At 34.6% G+C, this 22832-nt stretch overlaps 1 protein-coding gene across 1 annotated transcript; it reads right to left on the minus strand.

Moving 5' to 3' along the window:
• Positions 1 to 221: 221 nt before the first annotated feature.
• LOC127839926 (uncharacterized) lies at positions 222 to 17467 on the minus strand. The gene is made up of 3 exons (XM_052368318.1): positions 17389 to 17467; positions 7245 to 7980; positions 222 to 1276 (listed from the first exon to the last, which is right to left on the minus strand). The coding sequence occupies exons 1-3, from the start codon at positions 17465 to 17467 to the stop codon at positions 1147 to 1149; spliced, it is 945 nt and encodes a 314-aa protein (XP_052224278.1). The 3' UTR covers positions 222 to 1146.
• Positions 17468 to 22832: the final 5365 nt, after the last annotated feature.

The raw sequence follows: 22832 nt of genomic DNA on the forward strand, positions 1-22832 counted from the left end.
TTGCGACATATATCGGCAGTTGAAATTTTTGCGACGTTTATCGTTAAAGTTGCGACATATATCGTCAGTAGGATTTGCGACATTTATCGTTCCTTGAGACATTTATCGTCAACGTTGCGACAAATCTCGTAGCCTTCGACATATGTGGCGCTACAGACGGTTTTAAATTAAAGCGAGTTCTCTCTCGGCCCCCGAAAATCGCGAAAACAAAAAATATTACAAAATGAAACTATTGGTTTATTTTAAAATAAAATAATAACAAAGCTAAGATTAAGAAAATATTATATAATTAATTTGATATAATCGTTTTGCTAATTTATTTGAAAACAAACAATCCTCTACATTGAAACGATACAAGGCATCTTAGACTATTGACAAGCAGACGTGACACGCTGGGAAATCGAGTTCTAGTCGATTTTGTTGATAATTGAGCGTTGTTCTGAGAAAACTAAGCTTAATGCATGTACAGTCCGTACAGACTAATCAGGGACGACACTTTCCGTTTTTACGGAATTTTTAGTTGCAAGGAAGTCCCTTTTTACCGATATCAAGATTAGGCGGAATGTGTCGTCCCTGATTAGCCTGTGCGGACTGCACAGGCCAATCTGGGACGACACTTTACGCACATGCATTAAGCCCAGTTTTCTTGGAACGCGACTCAATAATAAGTCTTGTTGTGTATGTTGGCTTAACAAGCATTATTTTGAATGAACGCAAATTGTTTATGGCATTAAGAAAACATATGCATAGCAGTGTTCAGTTATAGTTATTATTTTCAAAAATTATCATACATTTAGAAATATTTAACGCGCCTAACTACCGTACACACCGGTTACGTTGCATGAAATGCGAATTTAAATAGAATTACATATACAATATATTTAAATGTCTTCAAATATACAATAAAATAGTTCTTGAAGGTAAGTATAAAGACACATTTTGCATTATAATACATGCACAATACATAGTTAGTTCGAAACCTTTTGAAATTCTTCAACGATAAAACCTTATTACAACTCTATTTAATTTTAATAAATCGGAATAGTATTCCGAGTTTATTTAACACAAACAATACACGAAAGTCAATATTTAATAATGGTGTAGAAAGCCTGATCACACAGATAACATTTACATCTTACTAGTCAGCTAACTCATTGCCGGTGATATCTTATACAAGTGAAGTTTCCTGACGCCTATAGCGCTGTTAGACACCACCAGCCTGGTGCCATCCCTAGACACACATATGGTGTACGGGTACTTCATATCCACTGGGTATGTACCGAGTATTTTATCGTTAATGGTCAGGTGCACGATGGAGTCTTTCCTCATACTGCACACCAGCACCGAGTCACCAGGCCCTGGACAGGCACCACGAGGTTCCTGTATGTTTTCATTAGTGACTGCTCTAGACGTGCGATTCAGGGTGTCGTACAAGTACACTGTGTGAGCGAGTCGGTCAGTCAGTACTAACGTGTTCTTAGACTGTACATACGTGCACGCACTCTCATCTACTTTGTAATTCTTCTTTGGAAACGCCAGGATGTGCTCAAAGTCTGTCTCCACCCCGTCCACTGATATCATTCTAACTGGACGGGGATCATCGTACGTACTCACGACCATGTGAGATGGAGACATGCAGCATATAGAGTCGAACTTGGATGATGTTTTGATCTCCCTGGTCAGTGTGATGGTATTGTCTGTACTCACAGACAGGAGACATACTACTTCATAACCACCACTCGTTACACACAGTGCATCATGAGACACACATACTACGTTGTATGGGTGATACTTGAACTTGTACGGTGTTCCAAGTCTCTGTAGTTGCTCATTCATTATGATACATTTGTCGTTCTTGTTATCCACGGCTACCAGTCTCCCGTCCGTCAGGAAGTCCAGTCCACTGAGGAGAGGCTTCTCCTCATCATCTCCAGTCTGTGGTAGATCCACGGATACGAGCAGCTTCAGGATGAGTGGCCTTGGTTGGGATGATAAGCTGATGGGACTGGTATCCACTGAAATAATAATAACAAACAACAAATAAAGACATTAACAAGTAATTATATTATTATCACCAATATTAATTTGTATTATTGTTATATAATTACACATTGTTGTATTAAAATGAGTCCAGTTAACCTTGTTCACATATCGTTGTATTTGTAAAGTGCCATGAAAAAACTTAACAAATAAAACTCTTATACATGTATGTATATGATCTTACATAATTATTATGTCAAGATAGACTTCTTTCGTTTGAGATACGTTTTATATACTATTTTGGAGGAAATTCTGTTGCACTGGGCTAATAAGGGATAAGCATATAAGTGGGTATTTTTTATGCTCTTTTTTTTAAATATACCAAATAAATCGATGGAGTGAGGTAAACAGGCATGATAAATTCGTATATGATTCTTTTATTAATATACAAAAACGGCACTTTGCATGCTGGAATATAATACATTCTTTATTTTTGAAGCTTTATTTGAAAATGTATGTGTTTTCTTAAAAGTATATAAATATCATCATCATCGCCCTCCTCCTCATCATCATCACTATATGATTATTAAACTAATAATGATACTATTAATCATAATCAACATCATCAACAAGCGTTGGAATACCTATACCGAACGAATTAATAAATCATTATATCAACTATGTTTACAGCACTGTATGTTCGATTCTCGGTGACCAGTTGACATTAATTACTGTCATAACACGGACAGCCTAAAAATGACTGTAAGGAAGATAAGAAACTCAGAACATAACACAAGTTTCCTAAGAATCCCAGGATTCTAACATGAACTCATGTAATGAAGGGGTTGCAAATGATATTGTTGTGGTAGTAAATAATATGTATGTTGTACCATAAACATAGTAAAACTTCGTTATTGTTTTATTCGATAATGTAAAACAAATATTTTCCTTCAAATATGTTCACTTGATTAAAGTTGTTTATGATTCTTTGATTAAGGTGTATCCATTACCAAAACGGCACTTTGCTTGTTGGAATATAATACATTGTGCGTTTTGATTTTTTAAGTCAATCTATGACCGGGTCATCATCATCATCATCACCATCATCATCAATACCATCATTATCATCATCATCATCATCATCATCACCATCATCATCATCACCACCACCACCATCATCATCTATTCACCATCATCTGATCATCACCACCACCATTATCATTACCAACACCACCATCATCGTCATCATCATCATCATCTCGATCATGATCAAATTCAGTTCATGCTCCGTATGTATTTTTTGTTATTGGCCGCGCAGCTCTCGTCTTATCGCTTACAACAATTTTGTGTTTCTTTGTTCATTCCTTTTTAATTTTTTAAAGTTTGAAATTTACTACATATATGTGAAAAAAATGAAAATACAATATTTTAAATTATCAGTATATTTATTTTTTGTGCATGTAAATATTTTTTATCATCTCAAGTACTGCTAGTTACTTATGTTTATTTTTACCGTACTGTACCGGGCAACTCTGAAAAATTTGCATATAGACTACATTTTATGATTTTATTTTTTAAATAACTGTTCTATTGTAACAGTATCCAAATATTTAAATCGTTATTACAATTTTGAACTTATTCTCTGGACTTCATCGACAAATACTGTTATTTGAATTAGACCAAATGTAAACTAACTGTTAAATAAAATACCTGTCTTGTTGCCTACACAATTCAGTTTTATAGAATTGCTTCCCATCTCAAGAAGGGAAGTAACCTGTTTTGGAAAAGACACTGTCATTGTTGATAAGAATTTAATCTTTCTTTGGTCATCCATAGTTGATTCAATAGTTTTCCGTTTCTCCTTCATTAATTCTGAATAAATATACTGTTGACTGGGCGTCCCGCTGTCTAAAACGACACAGCACATCGACAATACCTTATTTAGTTCTTCCTTAACTTTGAGCGAGGCGTCACGTTTATTCCCAATTCGTTTGACGTCCGCAATTTTAAATTGTTTTGCCTCACTTATTAATTTCTGCTTTGCTTCTTCAAACAATTTTATGATACGATCTTTCATCGTATCCACCTCTGAAGAAATCTTTGCAATAGACTCATTTAAGCCAGTCTCCGACTGCTTACAATCCGCTAAAAAATCGTCAGCCTCGGATTGCAATTTTATCAATGAATGTTTTAATGCTTGAAGCTCGGGTCGTGTTTGTCTGGATACTTTGGCTATTTCATCCAATTGGTCACATTTCCGGTGAATGAGAACACATGAAAGACAGCAAAGCTTAGAATGATCCTGGCAGAAAAACTCTATTTCTCGTGCATGTTCATGGCACTTGTCCATTCCTTTCATGTCGAGTATTACGGACGAAGATTTACTGCCCTGTGAATTGACAATGTTATGCTGACCTGGTTTATAGACCGTGTGCGGATTTTTTATTATGAACCTAATCGTGTACGCTTTTTTCCGAAACATAAAAGAAAAAGATACTTCTTTTCATAATACGATAATAAAACAAAAACCAGATGTGTTTGTTAAACACTATGTCCCCATATATTTGACTTTTGACCCTGAAGGATGACCTTCACTTTCACCACTCAAAATGTGCAGCTCCATGAGATACACATGCATACAAATATCAAGCTGCTATCTTCAATATTGCAAAAGAGTACATTAAATGTGCGATTTTTACCCATATATTTGAAGGATGACCTTGACCTTTCACATATAGTGGTGGGGGACATAATAAAACTGACCTACAAAATCTGGTAGGATTTTCTTGTGATTGTAGAGATTGTATGTGAGAGCATGAACAACAACTGTGCGTGGATATTGGCAATACCCGTGCCTCTTACTCAATGGCAATCTATTGTTGCATCCAGAAGGATTCCGATCCGAGACCACTTGTGTTAACATCGAACGCTCTACCACGGAGGCCTTACGATCGTGTTTAAGAACCCCTATCTTGTTTTGATTTTGCCGAATTCTTACAGATATATGCATACATTTAAGATTTTTATGCCCCCCTTCGAAGAAGAGGGGGATATTGTTTTGCACATGTCGGTCGGTCCGTCCACCGAATGGTTTCCGGATGATAACTCAAGAACGCTTACGCCTAGGATCATGAAACTTCATAGGTACATTGATCATGACTCGCAGATGACCCCTATTGATTTTCAGGTCACTAGGTCAAGGTCAAGGTGACTCGAACCAGTAAAATGGTTTCCGGATGATAACTCAAGAACGCTTACGCCTAGGATCATGAAACTTCATAGGTACATTGATCATGACTTGAAGATGACCCCTATAGATTTTCAGGTCACTATGTCAAAGTTCAAGGTCACGGTGACTCGACACAGAAAAATGGTTTCAGGATGATAACTCAAGAATGCTTACGCCTAGGATCATGAAACTGCATAGGTACATTGATAATGACTGGCAGATGGCCCCTATTGATTTTCAGGTCACTAGGTCAAAGGTCAAGGTCACAGTGACCCAAAACAGTTAAATGGTTTCCTGATGCTAACTCAAGAATAATTAGGCCTATGATCATGAAACTTCATAGGTACATTGATCATGACAGGCAGATGACCCCTATTGATCTTCAGATCACTAGGTCAAAGGTCAAGGTCATAGTGACAAAAAACTTATCCACACAATGGCTGCCACTACAACTGACAGCACATATGTGGGGCATGCATGTTTTACAAACAGCCCTTGTTTAATATGGTTTCATCAATTTGAATTGCATGTTATTCATATAAAATTTATCATTGATTCAAGAAAATGATATTATTATATGACTTGTAAACACATTTTCTGATCATTGAATATGATGTGTTTACTACCTTACACGAATTCCCTGTTTTATCATTCTCCACACGTTGATATGGGGATGTCTGATCAGAGTGTTATGAATCATAAGGTTTTCAATTATAGCGTGTGTTTTCTCGGACCCAGAAATTCACGAATACATTAAATTGTTACAAAGTGCAATTAATATTGTGTGTTTTTAAAAAATAAAATTATAGCGAACCTTAGATAAAGCAAATATGCTAGAATTTATTTTATATTATCGTTTTGCTAATTTATTTAAAACAAACGACCACAACTACAACTAACGGCTTTATATAGCATCCTTTACATTAGAACGATACAAGGCTTATAAACCTATTTACAGGCAGAGGTGACACGCTCAGGGAATTCTAGTTCTAGTCGACTTTTGTTGATAATTATATAATTTGTAGATGATCTAGGCTAAGCAAAACAAGCATTATTTTGAATGAACGCAAAATTGCTTCCATGGCATTAAAACACATATGCATAGCAATGTAAATTAAGTTATAGTTATTATTTTCCAAAATTAACATACATTTAGAAATATTCAACGCGACTAACTAACGTACACACCGGTTACGTTGCATGAAATGCAAATTAAAATAGAATTACATAAACAATATATTTTAATATTTTCAAATTTACACTAAAAATTTCTTGAAGTTCAGTATAAAGACACATTTTACTTTATAACAAATGCAAAATGTATAGGTAGTTCGAAATCGTTCGAAATTCTTCGACGATTAAACCTTATTACAACACTATTCAATTTTCTTTAAACATGATAGCATTCCGAGTTGATTTAACAACACCAATACACGTAAGTTATATTTAATAATCGTGTAGAATGCCTGATCACATGGATAATATTTACATCTTACTAGTCATCTAACTCATTGCCGTTGAGATCTTATACAATTGAATTTTCCCGGCGTCTTTAGCGCTGTTGGACAACACCAGTCTGGTGCCATCCTTAGACATACATATGCTGTACGGGAACTTCATAGCGCCAAACTTTGATGATGTTTTGATCTCCCTGGTCAGTGTGATGGTATTGTCTGTACCCACAGACAGGAGACATACTACTTTATAACCATCACCTGTTACACACAGTGCATCATGAGACACACATACTACTTTATAACGCGTTACACACAGTGTATCATGAGACACACATACTACTTTTTAACGCGTTACACACAGTACTTCATGAGACACACATAATACGCTACATGTGTTATTGTTAATATGTGTGTAAAATGATCGCACGGTCAACATCTCATTAGTCAACTAACTCATTACCGGTGATATCTTATACAAGTGAAGTTTTTTGATGCCTTTAACGTTGTTGGACACCGCCAGCCTAGTGTCATCCTTAGACACACATATGCTGTGCGGAAACTCCATATCCACTGGGTAGGTACCGAGTATTTTACCGTCAATGGTCAGGTGCACGATGGAGTTCTTATTCTCACTACACACCAGCACCGTGTCACCAGGCCCTACACAGGCACCCCTAGGCTCCTGTATGTTCTCATTAGTGACTGCTCTAGATGTGCCTTTCAAGGTGTCGTGCATGTATACCGTATGAGCGAACCTGTCAGTCAGTACTAACGTGTTCTTAGACTGGACATACGTGCACGCACTCTCATCAGCTTTGTAAGTCTTCTTTGGAAACGTCAGGATGTGATCAAAGTCTGTCTCAACCCCGTCCACTGATATCATTCTCACAGGACGGGGATCATCGAACGTACTCACGACCATGTTAGATGGAGACATGCAGCATATAGAGTCGAACTCGGATGATGTTGTGATCTTCCTGGTCAGTGTGATGGTATTGTCTGTACTCACAGACAGGAGATATACTAATTGACCAGCAATCGTTACACACAGTGTATCATGAGACACACATACTACGCTGTATGGGTGATTCTTGAACTTGTACGGTGTTCCAAGTCTCTGCAGTCGCTCATTCAGTATGATACATTTCATGTTCCAGCTATCCACGGCTACCAGTCTCCCGTCCGTCAGGAAGTCCAGTCCACTGAGGAGAGGCTTCTCCTTATCATCTCCAGTCTGTGGTAGATCCACGGATACGAGCAGCTTCAGGATGAGTGGCCTTGGTTGGGATGATAAGCTGATATGACTGGTTTTCACTGAAATAATAATAATAATAAATAATAAGAAAATGAAATAAATTGACTAACGAAACTCTTATATTTAAATGACATTTAACACTTTTTTATGCAAAAACAAAACTGCAATTACATTTATTTGGGATTGGAACGAGTGATATTTGAAAGGAAAGTCATGCTGGGCAATTCTGGGATTCGTGGGTATTGTGAACGCTTTGTTACTAATTCACCAACTTAATCGACGAACAGCGTTACAAACACGATACATTTCCCTTTGATTGTTTTATCAATAATCCAAACGACCCTTTTTTTCTTGGAATATAATATATTATTTATTTTTGGATCTTTTGAAAAGCGTTTAAATGCAATCAGTGAACGGTTGCATCAAATCACAGTTTCAATTTAATCGTTGCAATGCCTCCACAGACGGAGTGGGACTGAATAAATCATCATATGTTCAAAGCACTGTATTTGCATTGCTACAAACGCGAATTCGCATCAAAATACACCGTACAAAACTGTCAAAAAGTTGAAAAATCTCAGAGTCTTACAATAGGTCCGAATAGACCCCTGGTCGCTAAGACGCTTGACATCGGGCTTTAAAAGAGGCTTACAGATTTAAGGTGAGCTAGATACATGTGCGTTTAGAATAGATTTACCACGCTTTGCTTAGGATTCGCATCAACGTGCACGTTTAATCTAACGTGGTCTTATGATATCTAAGGAGTAATTTTTAATACATGGAATTTTCAAGAGCCGTATACAGTTACATTTGGAATGAATGATGAAGTTAATCTGTTTAACATTTTGTGTTAACGTCTATGAATAAAACAGTAACAGGAGACCGAGTTGTTCTGAATAATTATTTACTCGATTGTGGCCATCACGTTTATATCTGGTGTCCCCTAACGTACGATCACGAACGCACGATAATCCACTCGTGGATGATTGTGATCCGTCTCTCACATTCGGAGCTGGATTTGAAGATTGATGGAAGACAATACGTCGTGAAACGATGTTTTTGTGCCCGGATGCAATCTGGTCACAATTTGTAATATTTCAGATACAGGTCTATGCGTTTATCACGAATTAATGCCATCCGTAACGAAGTAATACGAGTAGGCTCGTTGTGTTTGCCACAAATATAATAGATACTGATCACTAACTGTAGAACGATTCGCTAAACAAACCTCGTAACTGATCGCGGTCGTTTTATCGAACATTTTAGGCTTTTACAAATGGAGATGCGTTTTCAAACGACGCGATACCTTACCTAGTGATCTGGTGTGCGACCAGTCCAGATTTCAAACGACGCGATACCTTACCTAGTGATCTGGTGTGCGACCAGTCCAGATTTCAAACGACGCGATACCTTACCTAGTGATCTGGTCTGCGACCAGTTCAGATACGATTACACGTGTTCGAATCTGATTATCTAAAACGAGCCTACGACAGAATGTCGATATGACACGAGGATCTATATATATGTACGTACAAGGATCAGCAAGATAAGAATCTAGCATGCCAGCAAGATAAGAATCTAGCATGCAAACTAATGTCCGCGGTAGATTGTTATAATTTTAGTTCCTCAATCTAGTATGTGTAAACGTATGTATGTAAAAATAAATAATAACACGAGTTTTACGTTGATCCTATTTAGAAACAGTTATTCATTATTTACAATCCGAAAACATTTTCTTTTGTCAATATCTTTTGAGATTTTCTTAATATGGGATATTAAATATCACATGATTGGATTAAATGTAATTTACGAAAAAAGGTGATGTTGCACGAAGTGCATTACAGTGCATTACAGTGCATTACATGGGCTATGCCAAATAAACACCAATCGATAAACTTTTTAAACAAGAATAAAGTTACCTCTATAAAATAACAAATTGGTGTGAAACACATCTTAAAAGTTGTTGATGTCTTGATGTTACTCGTGAAAGAGTTGAGTTAACAGATCCGCAAAAAGATTTTTTTCGTTACTGAAAAGCTATGAATTTACAATACGTAAACTATAGTGACTATTTACTAAATTAACATCAGTAAAATAAACCAACGCAGCTTAAACAAATCAAAGCGCTAAAGGCGCTGTAGATATCCGATATTTTTGCGTAACAGTTGGGGAAACTCACTCATCAAAATGAAATGCTTATAAAATAGCGAGTGCGAATTAAACACAAGTTGAAGAAGCACGGCACCCTACACACGCTCTTATTGATTTTACTTAGTTAAAATAACAGAAAAATGACAGTAATCGAATGATTCTCAGAAAGATTATAAAACATGATGCTTGTTAAATACAATAACCAATCAATATCAAATCAAATGTTATGCAATCACCTTAAAAGGATTTTATATCGACAAAAAATCGCATTCCAATTACAGTATAAATGCAAAACTGTACGTGTATATAAAATGACGCATAGTTTTATTTCATAACTGTTTAATATATTTCATGTATGTGTTATCACTTATTAACAAAAGGACTTCATACTATACTGGTTTAAATTATATATATATATATATATATATATATATATATATATATATATATATATATATATATATATATATATATATATATATATATATATATATATATATATATATATATAGTATTGAGTAATTTTGTTAATAAATGATAACGCTTACATGAAATATAAACAGTTATGAAATAGCAATATGTGAAGTAATCGAATATGTAAATCCTGTATCTCTCCGTACTTCGAACAGGTATCCGTTCCGTCAGCCACCGCTTTAATATTCTATCATTAACAATATTTTCATTTCTTTTCAAAAATTCAATTGCGTATTGATAAAAAATTCCGTAAGTTCCAGTTAAAATTTTAGTTACGTCTTTGCATGGTGAGCGGTGTAATGAAATCATTAAAGAAGTATTGTAAACGATTAATACTTATGTTACTATATATTTAGAGGTTAATACCTCGTTGCTTGAGGGCCAGAAGTGATAATCGGCCCGCAGAGTGAATAATCACTCTGCGGGCCGATTATCACTTCTGGCCCTCAAGCAACGATGGTATTAACGTCTTTAATACTTAATGCCCGTTAGCTGTACTATTTATTACAGAACCAGCTTTAGGTACTTTAATTTTTATTCAATTTATCACGCAATTAATGACGTATCTCATGTGACGTAATTTCTGTGACGAAAACGGGGATTAAGTATTAGAAACGTTAATACCATCGTTGCTTGAGTGCCAAAAGCCCTCTAGCAACGAGGTATTAACCTCTAAATAATCAATGTGCATGCGAAACCTCTTTTACAGTAAGTGTTAAAGTAAAACATATTTTATGAAAACCAAAATCATTCAACATTCAACGTTCGCTACATTTAAATGTCTTGTTGTTTTTATAGAAAACATGCGACGAGCGTTCTGTGTTTGCTGCATATAATCAAATATTGCGTGAAAATGTATATTTATATGTATCTGCATGTACCTATCCTAAATAGACCATCGTAATAAACCCCAAATACACCTTAGTTTTAAAAGTGCTTATTGAATAAACAATAGACTTCTGTTATGCTACCGCATAACGAAACTATTTGTTAATGCACTCTATTGTTAAATACACATCAAACAGTTTATTTGAAAGTTAAAACGGTCGATTTCTACACTTTTTGATGAAAGCGATTCCAAAAATATGATATTCATGTTACTAGCGGTTGTCATAATTATCCGTTTGTATGATCAGAGGCGAAGCCATAGACACGTTAAATACGATGCAGTTAAGGTTTCAGAGGCCATGTACAGCCACCTTCCCCCTACCACCACCAGTGGAATTTTTTCTATACAATCTCTGAGTTCAACGGCTACCTTTTGAATTTCTGCTACGATGCGACATCACTATGGTTAGTTAAGTTTACAGTATTCTAAATATGTTTGGTTTTCAATTTTGTACTCTCTACAAGAGGAACATCATTTATTTGAAGACATAATTCTCTGTATGGTCACTTGCCATGACTTAATTTTTTAATATTTCTGTGTGCATATTGTAGGAAAACCACTGCTATATACTAAAAGTTCACTGTTTTACTTTTGGGTTGGAGAGTTATTTTACTAAATGATGCCTTATCCATACTGCAAAAATGTCTGCGGTTCCATGTTGGCGGAAAGGGGCTCTGTTTACATGTTCATGGATTGCGCACAAGCTATTGATGCGTTAGTGGCGCATAGAGTTTCTGGCGTTGAATTCTGACTTCATGTAGGACATAAAGGCTACACGATCAGTCAATATGCCTTTGATTTTAAGTCGGAAAGCAATTTAGTCCTTGTTCGGTCATATTATGGGGGGAGGATCTATTTGAAATACAACAATTGCAGATCAAAATTTATGATTTCATGTCACTATTATTATCATCGCTTAAGCATTCAGACAGACATCACCATTTAAACTGAATATGTCTTTTGAATAATTATCTCCAAAGTCAACGCATTTAGTTGTTATTATATCTCGTATGCGATTCAGAATTTCTAAAGGCAATTTGGAAATAAACGCAGTTGTATTGTTTGTGAACTATCGATTTTTATTTCCACAATTTACAAATTTCAAAAGATTTAAAGTAGAACAGGTATTCTATATGGATAGAGCGAAACCAATAATAGTCGGCCAATAAAAGATCATAATGGTTACATGCGGTAACTAGATATTCAAACGGAGCCTCCGAATGAAGTGGGATAGGTAAGAAGAAAAAGCAATATTCAAATTATTGATCAGAACGATACGGATCAGACGAACTTTCATGATCGGTTTGAACGGTTCATGATATATTTATTGTGTGAACACAAAAACACAACAGATTTACACCTCTCATAAAACTGTCAAAGTCTGTTACCTATGGGCTTGTTTTAAAGCTTCTGGTATTTAATTGAAAACATACTCAGGATAAAATATGATGAAGAAACAAGTTTATCATAGCGACACTCAAATCTATATGAATTCCACATACATTTCTTAATGGTGATACTGTGGAGATGTATTACAATTTTCATTCCTCTATGTAGAACTGTACATGATATGTATTTTTTTTGAAAACATAAAATGCTCTGGCTTTAACCTTTTGTGACACGGCTATTTTAAATTAATCGCATGCCGTCCTGTTCTTCAGACAACAGCTTAATACTATAGAATTAGCTGGTTCCTATTATTTGGCAATATTTTATTTTCAGCCATATTTGTACAAACTAATAAACATTTTTTATGAAAAAGTCAATTATATTTGGACACTACTCATAATAGACTTTTAAGAAACGAACACATTATTGAGTTAAACAATTTGGACGTATGCGAACTTCGAATAAAGGAACAGTTTATTTAAATATTCGGTCTGTTTTTAAATTTTCGAATACTCGTTCCCGTCCATAATTAGAAGACAATAATTATGAACGATGTCGATATATTTTACTTGGTTAAAAAACAAACTCTGTTAATTTGATAAAGATTGTGCTTAGAAAACGTCTGTGGTTCTTATAAATCTATGCTTAATATTTTCTGTATAAATCTCAGATATCCGTACAGATAGTTGGATTCTGTTAAGTACGTAATACCGTTAGTATCATCGTGGTTACACATTAAAATCCTGAGGGCGACAATGCGATAGTACGATGGCGACAATGCGATAGTACGATGGCGACAATGCGACAGTACGATGACGACAATGCGATAATACGATGACGACAGCGCGATTGTACGATGGCGACCATGCGATGGGCATATGGTACTGTCGCCATTGTATTATCGCATTTTCGCCATCGTATTATCGCACTTTCGCCATCGTATTGTCGCTTTGTCGCATTGTCGTCATCGTACTGTCGTATTGTCGTCTATCGCATTTCGGTACATATGCGCACATCGTATGTTTTCCTAGATGGAGCCACTTTTAAAAATACTTTACAGTTCGGCATACCTTACATCAATACCCATTCTATAACTAAATAAGAATTTGATTTCATAATAACTGTAACCTCTTTCAAAGTACATCTTTATAAATTCGTCTATTTTGGTTCTGCAATAAGAATAGTTTGTGTACCGGAGGGCGATAGTCGACAATGCGATAGTACGGTTGTGACAATGCGACAATGCGATAATACGATGACGACAGTTCGACAATACGATGGCGACAGTGCGATAGTACGTTGGCCACAATGCGACAGTACTAAGTTGACAATACGGCATTGCGACAATACGATGGCGACAGTGCGATAGTACGATAGCGACAATTCGATAATACGATGACGACAGTACGATGACTATCGCATTGTCGCCATCATACTATTGCGTTGTCGCATTGTCGCCATCGTACTATCGCATTGCCGCCATCGTAATATCGCATTGTCGCCATCGTACTATCGCATTGTCGCCCTTTGGATTTTAATGTGTAACCACGATGGCACTAACAGTATCCCGTAGTTAAGCGAAACGCGCTGTTAACATGGCTAGGGCAATTCATCACTGAGAGTATTTCTATTTTGCATGACCTATTTAAAGCTTTTGAATAACTACCTATGCTGTGTTAATAAAGTATTTCTTTCAGTCATTATCCTTGGCGATAAATGCACAGTTTTGAGACTGCAAATTGTCACATAATTGCATAAAAATCCACTGACATCCTTAAATGGTAACAGGTATATTATAAGGATTTGTAAATGATACTACGCTCTCAAGGAATTAATCATTTAATGAAAGTACGATATCTGCTTATTACGCTACTTTCTTCCCGATTGTTACTTAAAATTTGAGCATGCACCAATTTTTTTTTATTTTGAAATTGTTTTAAACATATCATGTGTTAATCAAAATTTTAACCAAAATATACCATGCATACGTTTGCCGAATTATTTAGCAAAGCAAAACTTTGTTTCTTTCCGCTTGTAAGAAACGCCGCAATTCCACAATTCCTTCACAGTGTTACCACGAGATTATGAAGCATCATACCGCATTTTTTGCATATATGTTTTACTTTGCGACATAACGCATACATTTTGCTATGTGTTCTCTGAGTGTTTTGCTAGCTCTAGACATAAGAATTGTTAAAAATAAAATGTTCCAAACATTTGTATAACAACAAAATGTATAACTGAACCAAAATCTTATCTCTTCAAATGGAACTTCTTTCGTCGCGCGAATGCGGGTTAAGTTTGAAACTGTTGTATCTCACAAAATGTAAACAAGATACACCTGTTTGCACTCAACCTTAGTTTTTGTGAGATTTGGTGAATAGTAGTAAAACCATGCTTTGGCCACAATTTTATAGTATTTACATTACTGCTCTTAAACAAACAACTATAAATCGGAAGTTGCATGTACACTCAATTTTGCTGATAACAATATAACAGGTTGGGTGATCTTAAACGATGCTTTACTCGGGTGTACAACTAAGCGAAATGTTAATGTTCAAACACTAAAAAGGCGGGATTCGGTTTAAAAGGTTATCATTTACTTTGGTGATTTATTCTGTGAATATGTAAATTATGATCATGCTGATTCTATTACAACATCATTCCGTTACACTTACCATATAGACATTGGTTGTTCACAGAAATATGTTACTGAAGCATGCGGTCAAATGTACATTTCGACTGCTAAAAAAACGCACATTTCATAAGCACTCGTGTCATCAAAACTAAATTTAGTCCAACTTGGTCGAAAAATAATTAAGTTTATTGGTAAACGTAGTTTCTACGTTAATTTTATTATAAGTTTAGCCGTTTAAATGCAAACAAACTTCTTTATTATTAGATTCAATGCAGCAGTAAATTGCATAACACCAGAAAAAGTTATTCAGTACTGTGTGACCGACATCGAGCGAAAGCTATTTTCTTGTACTTAAAGCAAAATAAACTGCACATAAAACAGATAGGTACACAGGATCAGTGGGTTTCATGAAGTTCGAAATTAAAATTTTCACGAAGAACTGCCTTTATGTCTTAAAATATTTTCGCCTGTCTTCATTTGCAAACTGAATATTGAGAATTGAAAGATTCTGCTTTAATATAACGACTTTACGCCTTAATTGCATTAAAGTTTATAAAAAAAACACATTCCTCAACAAAACGTTTATACTATACTGACACACGATATTCGCCATAGTTTTTTTGAATATATAACCTATATGGATAAAAACAAAACATTGTGTTAGGTATATGACTAAACAATTGACATTAAAAACTATGTGATGGCTCAATATTGATTATATATATAAATAAATATATATATATATTATAAGTGAAAGATTGAGCTTTTAACGTTTATTATTACACGTATAAGTAGCAGTTAATATACAACGAATCGATATGTCTGCACTCATTATACTATGTGTGCATTGGGAATATTCTTAGAACAAGTTAATGCGTCCCACATCATTCAAATAAATTAAATTTAACAGAATGTCAGTCTCTTATTTCTTGGATTTTTCTTTTATTAAAATTAACCGACGAAAGTGTTGATTGTTCGAATATATGTATCTACATGTTTATCTTAAACTATAATTAAACTTAAGGATGTAGCATTGTTTATGGTAAGAATCGTCAATCGTCTACATACAGTGAATATATATTCATTTTATATTCGAATTTAAGACTTGAAAAGTAATGGAAAGAATCGTTATTGCTTTAACAATCATGCATATATTTGAAATACCTTTCTGGATTTGGAGTTTTATAAAATCTTTTCCCATCTCAAGTAGAGATGTTAGCTCTCTTGGATAAGACAACGAAAGATCAAGCGTAACTTGTTCAGCTTGAATCATGTTATTGTTCTCTTCCATACGTTTCAAAATGATATATTTTTGCTGTGGCGTTCCGCGTTCTGCAATTGCAGAGCAAATTGTCAATATTGTATGCAGATCTTCCTTCACCTTTGTACAGACTGTTTGGCTTCTGTTGATATCCTCAGACTTGAAAGCGGTTGCTTCAGATTGTACGTTATTCTGAGCCTCTTTAAAAAGTTTAAGGATACGGATTTGTATTGCATCTAATTCTGCATTGACTTTTGAAACGGATTTGTTCAAATCACTATCCTGACGCTTACTTTCAGCTATGATAAAGTCAGCATCGGAGTCCAATTTAATCAATGAATGTTTTAAATCACAAATGTCTGGGAGTTCTATCTCAGGTACGCTGTCTATTTCTTCTAATTGGCCACATTTCACATGTACGGTAAGGCAGGAAGTGCAACATAGCTTTGCATGGTCCTGGCAGTAAAACTTGATTTTCTTGTTGTGCTCCACACACCTGTCCATACCTTTCATTTCCACGATTTCCACATATCCGACAATGTTATGTTTTTTTGCAGTATTATAAACTTTGTGTGGATTTGTACAGGAATCACACAAATATTCATCGCAATCATCACAGAAAACCGTGGCTGGTTTTGATATGTTGCCTTTCATACAAGGCTCACATGCTTGTGTCACAGAGCATTCTCCAATAAAGTCGCCCGCATTGTCCCGGTTTGAATCCTTCAGTCCTCCAGTTGCCATTTGGGTGATATTTTTTAAGTTTCTTCTTTATTGTAAATAATCATCGGTCATCAATTATTTTATTAGTATTTTAACGGTATCATCACGGAGGCATCTACATAAAATACAATTACATCATCGATTATAAAACCATCGTGTTACCTGTATCTACACAGGTAAAAACTAAAATGTCTTGTTCGGTCCTATCTATCTTTGATTTAAACGCGATTTAGCTTTGAAGATACACATGTTATCTCGAGTCTGAAGTTTTATCTATTTGTGTGCACATTTGCAAACTATAGTGTAAGCCGCAGGTGGATGTTTACGTGTTTGCCATGAGAGACACTACGGTAACTGCATAGCTATCGATTTGAAATGCGTAAACTGTATCGATAATTTACAGGGGTAAAAATACCAACATAGCTTAGATATATCAAAGCCCTAAATGCACCGTAGATATCCTTTGTTATTGCGTAACACTTGGGATAATTCAATCTTCAAAATGAAATTTTAATATAACAGCGAGTTCAAATTAAAGAAAAAAGAAAACAAACTCACCAAGTTTATTGAAATTCTGTTAAAACGAAAGTATCGACAATTTAAGCGTATACTACCGTAAAAAAGCATGTCACCCTATGCGTGTGTTTATGGAATTAACATAGTTAAAATAAAAATAAAAATGACAGTAATTTTGTACGATATTCAGAAATATTATAAAACATAATGCTTAACGACCTTCAAGAAACATTGATATTAAAAGGCCACCAAGGTGTAAGTATTCACATGCTTAAAATAACATTATTCTTACTCTTATATGCTGACGATATTACAATAATGTCACGAAATGAAAGAGATCTCCAATATGGATTAAGCATGTTGCATCAATACTATTACCAATTGAAACTGACACGGAATGTTCAGAAAACAAAAGTATCAATATTGAAGACAGGAGGAAGAAATACAAGAGGATAACATTTTCTATATGGCAACCAAAAACTTGACATCGTCACAAATTTTCAGTATTTGGCAATAACAATTTCCTCACAAGGATCCTTCAACCTAACATTTGATTAACTTGCAGGCCAGGCTCGTAATGCAATATTTAAATTAACATTATACATATATAAATTCACAGTCATCTCAATCTAACACTCTCTATTTCTATTTGACAAATTAATAACACCAATTCTGAATTATGGAAGTGAAACCAGGGGTTTAAATAACATTAACAGATTAGAGAACATACACTTAAACTTTAACAAACAGCTATTAGAAGTCAAGATACAAACACGAAATAATTTTATTTACAGCGAACTTGGCCGATTTCATTTAAAATGCAGCATTATAGCAAATATTATTCGATACTGATTCAAAATGTTAAATACCCAGAGACCAAACTAGTAAAATCTCTTATAAATGATATAGAACTAGAAGCTAACCTAAACAAATCAACATGGGTAAAATCACTTTAAGAATGTCTAGAAAAACTAGGCTTTTGTTGATGTATGGCTAAATCATGGTATTGAAAACGAAGAATCATTCATATCATCTCTAAAAAAAGAGCACACAATATTTTCTTGCAGAACTTAAACAAAGAACTCAACATGTCCTAAAGAGCATAAACGTATATACTTTTTCATGACTTTGGCTACAATCATTATCTCAACTGTCTAAATAAAAATTACCGACAAGATTTAACACGTCTCAGAACATCTTCACACAGACCTGTAGAAACAGGAAGGTGGCACAAACCAAACAAAATACCAAGGTACGAACGAGAATGCATATCTTGTAAAACACCAGAAGATGAATTTCACTTTTTATTAGAATGCCCACTTTACATGGAAATTAAAGAAATTTACATTAAAAAACATTTAAATATAATTTAATTTTTTAGAATAAATGTCCTCAAATAGCAATTGTATAATAAAACACCTAGGAATATATATACATTAATCACTGGTACTAAGAGACATTCTATACTCACACAATTAATTACTATCCACCTAATACATAAAATAAATAGAATCATACTCACAACCATGCAAGCCTGTACATATGATAAATGGAGATCCACATTTTCTCCTATTCTCAGCCTCTTACTTACAGCAGTGATGAAAAAACACACCACTATTTTTACCAAATTGGTAGAAAAACAATATGGATCAAGATACAATAGTGGTGCTTGGAAATAAATAAAAAATACAATGTTGTAACACATCTGAACAAGATACAACATAACCCACAATAGTGTTCATTAGGGACATTGTCAATTATAACCACCAAATAAATGTAACTATTATACATTATATCTCATTAATATGCGAGTTGTTATATATTTACCCTGTATGTATGTATAAATCTATTTATCCAACTTTATAACAGCTGTCCATCATGCTATTCTATTTCATTTTGTGACTAGAATTAACCGATGTGCATAATAAGTAAAGTTTACTCATTTGTGAACGCAAATACAACCTTGATACACGTAAAAATATGTGCATTAATTGTCTAATAGTGCATCATTTACATCTTCATACCAATTCTTGGCGTGATAAACTATTCATATATCACGCTATTCAAATTTATTATTTGATTATATTTCATAAAAATTATCATAATGTGTATAATTTAATACTTTCTAAGTGCTACTTGTTGTCACTCACATTACAATCTTGATGTAGGCCCAAGTTGTCGAAATGCTAACTGAGCAACATTAACTGTTTATGCATTTGACAACAATAACTTAATTAGTATACACATCTCTCACTTGTAGTTACCTTAATTCCTATTTCCTTTAATTAGAAGCTTATAAGTTGGTCAACTTTCACAAATAACATTTGCACGACCGTTAGGCAAGGGCGCCAGCTCTTTTTTCGATGCATTAATAAATGAGCCAATGCTACTTTCGAGGTGGCTCTAAGGACCGGGTGTTTTTTAATTTCACGAATAATTCTAGAGGATGAGTAGGTTTTGAATGTTTATATCAACATATTTCGCATTAGTTTAAAAATTGGGCAATGTAGTGCGATTCAGAGCAGATTAATGTATCCACAAATGTACAGAAACATAAAATCACAAGCCATTTTGAAACGAAAGGACCTTTAAAAGTTGTGGCATGGTGAAGTTTTTGAAAGAAAATAGATGTAATTCGCCTGTGTGGCGAGCAAATTTCCACCTGATTATTTCGCTAACAACATCAAACGATTGCTTTTAACATATACTATTTGCTGCATGCACACACACACAATAGCTTCTTGCAGATCTAACCGATAATTTTGGATTTTTCAAAAAGAGATGGAGCCAAGATAATTTTAAAGGTTTAGTCAATATCTAAAGACTGAAATAAACTTGTATGCGTAAATAGTTCCAAAGATATTAACTTTGAAAGATATATGGCCAAGGTACACATTTTATTGAAATAGAGAATAATAGGTTGGTGCAGTGGATGGAGAATGGTTATCTGGCTCGTCGGAGGAAATTATCGGGTGAGCCAAGGCGAACACGATAAGTTCCTCCGACGAGCCAGATAACCATTCTCCATCCACGTCACCAAACTATTATTCTATTTATACTGTCACATTTACAACGTTCGTTGAAATGTTTCTAAAGTATATAATTTGCAGTATTTTGTGTTTAAATATTTAATATAGGAAAAAAGCACGCCGCAGCAAAAACATTGTGACGTCACGTCATGCAAAACGCTTAGGCTAGCTTCCGTCTTTTTAAACAACACAGAAATCGAGTCAATCGTTATTAATTCAATACACAAAGACGAAATTATGCTGTTAAAATAATAATTTTTAAACTAACAGTATTTTACACGTATGTTGTTTTTTTTAAATTGAAAACAAGTCTATTTTATAAATAGAAAATAGTACAGGCGTGCGCATGCGCGGACAGCAACTGACGGATATTCGAGGTCACGTGATAATCTAGCCTAATATCTTTTGGGATATCAGGTTACCTAGTTATCGGGCTCATTTAAAGGCATGTGACAGGATAAATTATAAGATACCTGCCTTTGTTTAAAAACATAAAAACGTTTATAGTTATGGAGATACTAATTAATAAGATTCAAGACCTAGGCAGACTTTTTTTATTGAAAAGTACATATATTTGCTTTTTCTAAAACTTTATTGTTTTTGTAATTAATCAAAAAATTGAAACGCATATGAAGTTCGTTTGATAATTTGTTGTAGTAACAGTAATAGGAAGATTTTGAATGTTAATCGTAAATAAATTTCTTTGTACAAATCGGGGAAAATTTCTGTTTAATTGCCTTACCGGAATTTATTTAATATTTCTATACCTTGCATATGTCTTATTTTTTCCTTCGATGTTTTATATATTATATAAAAGTGTAGGTTAAATTCGGGATAACAACACAAATTAATAATAAACACACACGTCTGTGTTCGTCAATGAATTTAATCGAATACCAATTCGTGGGAGCGTAATTAATGCCGGAGCAGGCATCTATTTTAGACCGGTAAAATGACGTTCACGATTGATCGACGCTATTTACAAGCCCTGACCCGGCGCTGTCATTTACTGACCAGTTTAATAAACATATTGATTTTAATTTATTTTATCTTAATTTTTTAAATTATTTGAATTGCTTTTTGTTCTTTTCCAATTCGATTAGTTTGATGCGCTCGTCTGGTTACTATTCTATCTTGATAACACGTCATAACTGGTAATCTGTAGTGACGACTTTTCAAGAGTGCTGTAGAGACAGTAACTGAAATATCATTTGTCGTGTTTGTGTTGATTTTAAGTTTAGAACTATGTGTTTAAGCGTATGAATACGTATATTGCAGAAAATGTCTTCCATTTGAACGCATGTGCACATCCTCATCCGTTGCGTCAAACAATACATAAGAAGCAAAATTATAATCAGTTTCCATTAAATTATCTTTTTGACTTCCTTTTTAATCAGGGAACGTGAGTTACATCGCAGCAGACTGTTGCCTATGATTGAGATTCATAATGTTGTTTTAATTGGAAGCAAAGCATCTCAAATGCTAATGCATTGACACAGTCTGCTGCGATAATATGACGCCATACTATTGGTGCTTTTTTGCTAATTCGACCGACTTTTTCCGAGTTAAGATTTAACAGATTCGTAATCTGTGTTCTTGTTTTCGTCCAATATAGAAACCAGTAATTCAAGTTTATCACATCTGTAGTGGTTCGTTCAATTCAAAATGTGTCCGCTAGGTGTAATATTTGTTTTAAACTGTAACAACATTATACATATTTCTCAAGCTGAACAAATTTGTGGTTTGCATATAAACGGTCGGCCATCTATTCGTTTAGTATGGCGTCAAAAAAGTGTGAATGCACTCCCTATATTGCGGAGCACTATTCGATAATAACCCTT

The sequence above is a fragment of the Dreissena polymorpha genome, chromosome 7 (genome assembly GCF_020536995.1).
Source record: "Dreissena polymorpha isolate Duluth1 chromosome 7, UMN_Dpol_1.0, whole genome shotgun sequence".
Classification (NCBI taxonomy): Eukaryota; Metazoa; Mollusca; class Bivalvia; order Myida; family Dreissenidae; genus Dreissena; species Dreissena polymorpha.

What these genes read in the sequence shown, in the direction of transcription:
- LOC127839926 (XM_052368318.1), bottom strand. Translation starts at nt 17,467, where the DNA reads ATGGCAACTGGAGGACTGAAGGATTCAAACCGGGACAATGCGGGCGAC. An exon ending in ATGCTCTGTGACACAAGCAT is followed by an intron (nt 7,981 to 17,388) that starts GTGAGCCTTGTA and finishes TTATTATTTCAG; the next exon opens with TGAAAACCAGTCATATCAGC. An exon ending in GACGGTAAAATACTCGGTAC is followed by an intron (nt 1,277 to 7,244) that starts CTACCCAGTGGA and finishes AATACTCGGTAC; the next exon opens with ATACCCAGTGGATATGAAGT.